Below are 8,071 nucleotides of genomic sequence, written 5' to 3' on the forward strand. Positions count from 1 at the left end.
CGGGCCCCGAGGGGCGGGGGTGGCCGCCGGCCAGGTCCCTCCGCCGCCGCCTCGCCCGCGGCGGTCCCCGCCGGCCCAGGCCCCTCAGGGCGCGGGCTTGCCCCGGGAGCGGAGGCGGCAGCCGAGACGCTTACCTGCGGGCTGGCGGCGGCGCGGGGCGGCTCACTCCCTTCCCGTCGCCATGTTTCCGCTGCGCAGGGAGCCCGAGCGGACGCGCGAAGGGGGTGGGAGGGGGCGGCTCCGGAGGGCGGCGGGCGGGCTGGCCGGCTGGGCTAGCGACGGGGGGCTCGACCGCGGCGGCAGCGGGGGCGGCGGCGGCGGCGGCGGCGGCAGCGGCGTCTCCCCGGCCCCGCCCCCCCTCCTCCGCCTCCTAGGCCTCCTCCGCCGCCTCCTCCTCCCGCCGCGGGGTGGCGCGCGCCTCGGCCGTTGGGCCCGCGCGCGGGGGGCGGGGCGGGGCTGCGCGGGGAGGGCGCCACCGAGCGGCCCGGCCCGGCCAGCCCCACCGCCTCCCGCCCGGGGTCCGGACCCGCGTCCGGCCCAGCTCTCCGCGCCTCGTCTCCCGGACGGGTAAACTGAGGCCTGGAGAGGGCTCGGGGCTAGGGTTCGAGTCCCGCCGCCCGTCACGACTCCGAGGAGGCGCTGGGACCGGGAGGCGAGACAGCGATGCCAAGAGCGGTCAGCTCTCGGCCCTGCAGACCCGCTGACGCAGGGCGCCGCCTCGGGCTCAGAGCCACGCGAGTCCCCGCCCCACTGCTGACCAGCTGTGTGATGGATGACCTTGAGCAAGTGACCTCGTTCCTCTCCCCCCAGAGCCCTCCTCTCTCACGTGATAGTACTTCACCCAAGGGACTACTGTGAGGTTAAGTTAATGCTTGCAAAGCTGACGGGACAGTGGACAGTGCGGGGAGTTGGTAAGTAAATGCTCAGTTAAGTACAGGCTCCCGCGGTCCCTTCATGGCTCACCCATTCAACAAGTACGCATTGAGCCCTCTGTGCCAGGCACTGTACACAACACCATTCTTTCAGTGCCCGCTAGTACTCCCCTGGATTAACCGCCGCCGCATCCACCACGGATAATCCCCAGCAGGGGGGTGAAGCCACTTGTCCAAGGTCGCCCAGCCAGGAAATGACTGAGTAGAGAAGATTGATCTCCAGCCTGTTTGACTTTAAAGCCGGGGCTCTGCCTGCAGAGAGCAGTCAGCTCTGTTAGCCTGGATCAAAGGAGGCACCCGAGAGTCCAACGCATTCAAGCTGGCTCTTAAAAGAGCCTGCAAGAGGAAAGCTAATTTCAGGCAGAGAGAGGATGGATGCAAAGGCGTAAAGACGTGATACCGTATGGCTGGCTGGTGTGAGTGGTGTGGCGGGAGTATGGGAGACATATGGATATGGTGATGATGCCGCTGAAGCTAGACAGGGAAAGGAAGCCAGAACCTGGGAGGAGGTATTGTAGGGTCTAGAATGACATTGAATGTCCTTGTATGTCTACCTTAGAATTCACCTTGTAGGTCAGCGGTTTTCATCAAGTGGTCCTGGGACTGTTGGATGTCCCTCCGATCCTTTCAGGGGTCAGTGAGCTCCGAATTATTTTCAGAATAATGCTAAACGTGGTTTGCTTTTTTTTTTTTTTTTTAACCCATTCTCTCACGAGCATACAGTGACGTTTTCCATAGAATATAGGACATATGATATTGCAACAGCTTAAATACAGAAACCGATTTTAGAATCCAGCTGTCTTCTCTTACACCAGGCGTTAAAGAGATTTTCACAAATGTATAAAACGCTACTCTTTCACATTTTGTTGTAGAAAATACAGATATTTTTCATTGGAGATGTGTTTATGATAACATGTAATGAGTGTATTATTGTAATTTTAAATGAATAAAAATGTAGAACTTTCTCAGTTTTTAATTTCTAATATGGTAAATATTGACGGAAGGAACTAACTGCATGGAAAGGGGTCTTAAGACCAAAGGGTTTATGAATTTGCAACAACATGGAACTAGAGGGTATTGTGCTAAGAGAAATAAGTCAATCAGAAGAAGACAATTATCATATGATCTCTCTGATATAAAGAATTTGAGAGGCAAGGTTGGGGGTGGGTAGAGAAGGAAAACATGAAACAAGATGGGATCTGGAGGGAGACAAACCATAAGATACTCTTAATCTCAGGAAACAAACTTGAGGGTTGCTGGGGGTGGGGGGTAGGGATGGGGTGGCTCGGTGATGGACATTGGGAAGGGTATGTGCTACTGTAAGTGCTGTGAAATGTGTAAGACTGATGATTCACAGACCTGTACCCCTGGGGCAAATAATACATTATATGTTAATTTAAAAAAAACAAAGGATTTATGAATGCACCTGCTTGGGCATTAAAAAGCTACTGAAGTGTTAAATGGGGGAGTAACTTAATCAGATTCACATTTCAGAAGGCGCTCCCAAGACCCAAGTCAGGATGAGGGATATGTTTACAAGGCACTGGCATTCCAGGCAGAGGGGTAGAAACCAGAAGGTGCAGGACAGGTAAGCAACAGAGCTACGACACAGATGATGTTGGTCTTTTTATTCCTAATTTGGTGTGGCCTGGTCACCTGACAGGTCAGCACCAGGGCGAGTGTTTTATTCCTTTATCTCTGGTGTGAGTGGTGTGGCGGGAGTATGGGAGACGTATGGATATGGTTGGCCCCATGTACGGAGGATCGTGCCCATGTTTGCTGTAGGTGCTGTTTCTTCTTCTGACCCCAGCACACTGTTCCCCCTTATTGCCTCTTTTCTGAGAAGCAAGTCAAGGAGGCAGATGAGAGGAAGGGAAGAAGTTACCGGTGACAGCCTGAGCGGGCCTGGGAATCCTGGCAGAGCATCCTCTGAAGCTACACAGCCCAGGCTAGCCTCCACGTCCTTCTAGGGCTCTTCAGGCAGCGAGGGGGAAACAACTGAGTCAAAGTCGCTGCTGTCTGAAAAGCTGCTTTTGAAGAGAAGTTCCCCCCCAGAGTGCTGAGAGTCTGTTCCTTTAACATTAAAATAAGAAATTATCCACACCAGGTGAAAATCTTTTAAAAGGTGTATTAGGAACTTCCAAGCTATCTGGAACTTCTGGAAATAGATTTATTATTTTCTTGATGCATTATAAATATGAACTGGTAGCAATATTGGGCTTTGTTATGAAGAAATCCTCTTGGGCTGCTGAAGAGTGAAGGACTATATTCTGCTTTAACAAATGTCCTCAGGATGCTATGGCTTGGGATTCTCATGATGGTTTCTTTAAGTTTCTGGTTGTTCGCTGCCACTTACCTTGCTGTCATTAGGCCCATCCCCTTCACACCTGCTTTTTGCTAAAGCCAAGAAGGTAAATAGTCCAAGCTCCCCAGAGTGTCAGATAATGGGAGTAAGGATCTGAAGGACTGTCCTAGGGGAAGTCCTAAGGAAGCCAGCTGCAGAGGCAGTAGAGTGGGGTGGTTGATTATGAGCTGTGGGGTTAGCCTTGGCTTCTCTGGTTTCAGTTTCTTCCTCTCTCGAATACAAGGAGGCTAATCAAATACCTATCTCATCAAGTTGTTGGAAGGATTAACTCGAAGCATGTAATCTAGGTCACCAACCCCCTTCCCAACCCTTTTTGTTCTTAGCACCAATCCATAAGATAATTCCATACTGGGTCCTTAAACTTCATGTGTTACAAACCAAAATCTTGACTCTCCATCCTAAATCTTCTCTTTCTAGCTGTGTTCCCCATTTCAGACAATGGCACTGCCATCCTCCCAGTCACCCAGTCTTAACTCTATGGTGGGCTTTTTATCTTATTTTTAAAGATTTTATTTATTTGACGGAGAGAGATCACAAGTAGGCAGAGAGGCAGGCAGAGAGAGGGGGGAAGTAGGCTCCCTGCTGATGGGCTTGATCCCAGGACCCTGGGATCATGACCTGAGCTGAAGGCAGAATCTTAACCCACTGAGCCACCCAGGTGCCCTATGGTGTGCTTTTTAAAATGCCTCCCTATCCTCCACATTTTGCCTATTTCCAAAGCACTCTGCCTTTTCAGGCCCCATTCCCTGGACTGTTGGATTTGTAACCTAATTCTGATTCTTCTCTCAAATTTGACTCTTCTCTCCTTCAGCTGCCAGGAGCTGAAAGCATCATAAGAGTCCCCAGTTCCTAAAACTTAGTAAGTCCTCAATACCTACAGGACAAAGTCCATTGCCTTAGTCTTGAACCCAAGGCTCTCCATGATCTGGTCATAACTTTCCTTTCTAAATTCGTTTCTCTCTATTCCCCTTTCCTTGGTTTGCTTGTACCTTTCTACATTTCTCCTTTGCTACTCTGGGCTTTTCCAGAGTCTTCTAGAATGCCTTCTCTATTTCTATATGTCCTAATGTCCACCCATCCTTTAAAACTCTGATTTCATATTGCCTCCACAAAGCCTTCCATGGTCTTCCTTCCAGATTGAACAATAAAAACCAATGTTTATGTAATGCTTACTTTGAACCAGACACTTTTCTACACACTTTGCATGTACTATCTTAATTCTTGTGACAATTTTATTTTCATAACATTTATGCAGTAAGCATGACTATGATCTGCATTTTACAGATGAGGAAACCAAGGCACAGGAAGGGAAAGTAACTTGTCCAAGGTCATACAGAGAGTAAATAGAGGAGTCAGAATGTGAATCCTGGTAGCCAGGCTCTACAGCCCATTTTCTCAACCACTGGGACAAAATGAAAGGAGCTGTCCTGCCTCCACTCCTCTTAGCTCTCATGGCAGGCCATTCAAACATCTGTTCGGGTCTTTATCACTTCCTATGTCATTATCGGTTAACATGTTTTATCTTGTCTACTTACAGAGTAAATTTCTTAAGAGCAGGACCAATATCTGATCTAAAACAGTGTCAGCTAAATTTCTTGAGCCCTTTAGGAATGTTTTTAAAGGATGTAAAGTGAACAGAATATTCTATAGCAATAAGAACAAGTGATCTAAAGCAAGATTAACAAATTATGAGTCCTTGGACCACATCTACCCGACTCTCATTTGTGTATGGCCCAGAAGCTAAGAATGGTTTTTACATTTTAAAAGGTAGAGAAAAAATTTTAAAAAGAACAATATTTCAATGACAGATGAAACTTATATGAAAATAACTGTCTATTGGAACCCAGTCAGGTTATCTATGGCTGCTTTTGTGTTACAATGGGCCGTAGGACCTACAAAGCCTAAATTATTGACTATCTGGCCATTTATAGAAAGATTTGCCAAACCCTGATCTAGAGCCACAAGTAATAACATGAAAATATCTTAGAAGTAGCACTGAACCAAAAAGGATAAGTAGCATGTTGTCACTTATATAAAGTTTAAGAATAAGCAAATCTTTATCACTTTGGTTCCGGGACACACATACATATGTAGGAAAACATAAAGAACCAACATGGAAACAACAAGTTCAGGGGAGTGGTTATCTCTAGGGGACTGGAGGTAGGAATGCCATCAGGGAGAGCACACAGGGGATTTTAACTCTTTGCAAGCAAGGTGGAGGGTACATGTGTTCATTGTGGTTTTTCTTTTTTTTTTTTTAAATCTCGTATTAGAAACAACAGTGTTTTACAAGAAATGAATAGATGAGATTCAAGAATTTGTTTACTTTTACTTTGACTGGTTGAAATACACTCGGCTTTCACCCAATAGCTAAGATCTTCCATGACCTATAAATCCCTAGAACCCTACTAAAATGGGAATGGATATTATTTAGAACATGGTAATTCTCAGGTCACACAGGGACTCCTGATTAAGGATTGTCTCTGTGAACAGCGCTCCTTGAAAGCAAGTCCACCTAAGCCAAGTTTGAGGCCGCAGCTGGAACAGCTAAGCCCAGGCTACTTGCTTTGTCTGTGGAATATACTGGCCTCAGGGCACTGGACTGATCCCAGGCCTCCTCCTTTTGTCTGAGCACTGGGCTCTGTGTCAGTCTCCCTTTGCCAGGCAGGAATGGGCAGAGTGTATTCAAATCCTGATCTGCATCCAGGTCCTCATCTGCATCCCTGAGTCTCCTTTAAACATTTACTTGATGGAATTTCAGGGAGTTCCTGTCTTACGAGTGGCCTAAGGTTACAAGGATAATTAGATATGGCCTGAATCCAAGGAGCACACAGTTGGGGAAGTTGGTATGTTAACAGCCAACAAGAGGACAGTGTTGTAAGTGCTGACTGCTTTGTAACAAATTAGCACAAATCGCTGCAAATTTAGTACCCCCATTGATTAGTTCTGTGGGTCTGAAGTCTGGCAAGGCATAGCTGGGTTCTCCACCCAGGGTATCAGATGGCTGAAGTCAATGTGTTGGCCAGCTACCTTCTTATCTGGAGGCATGACTAGGAAAATGTCTGCTCCCAGCTCCTTTAGCTTCTTGACAGAATTCTTTTCTCTTTGGTTCTAGGACCGAGACCCCCATTGCCTTGCTGGCTATCGATCAGGAACGACTTTCAGGTCCTTGCCTCATGCCCCGCCTTCCGTCTCATCCGCAGAGAATCTCTCACATCAAATCCTGCTCACTCTTTGAATCTCTCTGAAGACCCTTTTTCAACTGTCAGAGAAAACTCTGACCTTTTACAGAACTTATAATTAGGTCCAGTCAAGCCAGGTAACCTCCCTCCTCGAGGGCAACTGTACCATGTTACATAAATCTAATGTCAAGAATAAAATTCATCATCTACACCGTCTCGGGGATTATGCAGGATTTGTAGACCAGGGGCCAGGGATCTTGGGGACCTTCTTAGAATTCTGTGTGTTGCCCTGCCGTTATTAGGGTACATTTTTAAACTTCTTTTCTAGGCTGAAAGTTTCTTGGAATCAGGAACCTTGGTCACACCTGTAGCTCCAATGTCATAGACAAGGCATCTTCTGAAGGACATATTCCTCCAGGTTTGCTAAGAAAATAGACAAGGGTGTATATTGTCTTTTGAATTCCTGCTTCTCTTTTATCTCCAGGTCAGAACGTCTCTGCCACTTCTTAGGAAGAATTCCTTGCTCCCTTCTCTGGGCTGTCACTTGGTACATATCTCTGTATGATGTATATCACATGGTAGTATCTTTGCTTAGTCTGTCTCTACCTTGAGGACAGCACTTCCTGTTTCTTCCACTTAGTGTCCGAGAGCGCAGGGCATCCTAGATGGCAGTGTTTAATGCTCGAATTTCTAAAAAGGAGGCAAAAGGAGTTCTAAAGCCAAGAAGCACATGGAATGTGGACATGGGATATAAGCAACCCTTGGAAAGGATTGCAGAGGGACGGCAGCTCACAAGTGTGGAGGCAACAGAGAGGGGAAAAAAATAGGCAAAAAAAAAAAAAAAAAAAAAAAGTTTAAGAAGGAATACCAGTAAACCCCAGGCCTGCTGTTTTACATATTACATTAAGGGATAAACCTGGCAGAGCCCTCCATAAGGGACAGCTAGAAAGAATGATTATTTGGGGACTGATCATCAAGGAAACAGTAGTTTACTTTTATAGTCCAACGTTTCATTTTCACTTTTGGGTAGACAGGGACCCCAAGGGAGAATTGGTGTAGGAAACGGATAAGATGGCTTCTGGAACTTAAAACCAGTGGGGCTGCGGAGGAGTGGGACCCCTGAAGCTTCTCACACCCTTCATCTCCGTCCTGATATGGTCATTTGTCCTTTCACACCTGCTTCTGGTTGTTGGCCTTTTGTGACACCTTTTCAGATTCGAGGCTGCCCAAGATTATTAAATGAGCAGTGAAAACAGATTTCTTTCTTTTTTTTTTTTTAAGATTTTATTTATTTATTTGAGAGAGAGACACAGCAAGAGAGGGAACAGAAGCAAGGGGAGTGGGAGAGGGAGAAGCAGGCTTCCCACTGAGCAGGGAGTCCGATATGGGGCTCAATCCCAGGACCCTGGGATCATGACCTGAGCTGAAGGCAGACGCTTAATGACTGAGCCACCCAGGCACCCAGAACAGATTTCATCTGTATACTGAGTTTGTCATCAGAAGAACAGTGGGAGGGACGCCTGGGTGGCTCAGTTGGTTAAGCAGCTGCCTTCGGCTCAGGTCATGATCCCAGCGTCCTGGGATCGAGTCCC

The 8,071-nt window shown here is 47.4% G+C and overlaps 2 protein-coding genes across 12 annotated transcripts in view; one reads left to right on the forward strand and one right to left on the reverse strand.

Moving 5' to 3' along the window:
* Nucleotides 1–340, reverse strand: part of SCMH1 (Scm polycomb group protein homolog 1) — a 170,412-nt gene extending 170,072 nt beyond the window's left edge. For 2 of the 9 annotated variants that reach the window (XM_082687115.1, XM_082687114.1), the window contains exon 1: nt 135–340. The gene's annotated coding sequence lies outside the window, so the exon portion shown is untranslated. The remainder of the gene's footprint in view (nt 1–134) is intronic. The other 7 variants (XM_082687120.1, XM_082687110.1, XM_082687113.1 and 4 more) reach the window with 6 other exon arrangements.
* On the forward strand, nt 182–6,669 carry LOC309842632 (uncharacterized protein; the record flags this gene model as incomplete). 3 transcript variants are annotated; one of them, XM_082687121.1, is made up of 3 exons in its annotated part: nt 182–911; nt 2,427–2,520; nt 6,413–6,669. In XM_082687121.1, the coding sequence occupies one exon, from the start codon at nt 182–184 to the stop codon at nt 569–571; it is 390 nt and encodes a 129-aa protein (XP_082543247.1). In that variant the 3' UTR covers nt 572–911; nt 2,427–2,520; nt 6,413–6,669. The 3 variants fall into 3 exon arrangements, with proteins under 3 accessions (XP_082543247.1, XP_082543248.1, XP_082543249.1); XM_082687122.1 differs by lacking the exons at nt 2,427–2,520; nt 6,413–6,669 and adding an exon at nt 1,027–1,839; XM_082687123.1 differs by lacking the exons at nt 2,427–2,520; nt 6,413–6,669 and having other exon boundaries at nt 182–675; nt 811–1,839.
* Between the last annotated feature and the right edge of the window lie 1,402 nt (nt 6,670–8,071).

This window comes from Mustela nivalis (genome assembly GCF_964662115.1).
Source record: "Mustela nivalis genome assembly, chromosome: 10".
In the NCBI taxonomy this organism is placed as follows: domain Eukaryota; kingdom Metazoa; phylum Chordata; class Mammalia; order Carnivora; family Mustelidae; genus Mustela; species Mustela nivalis.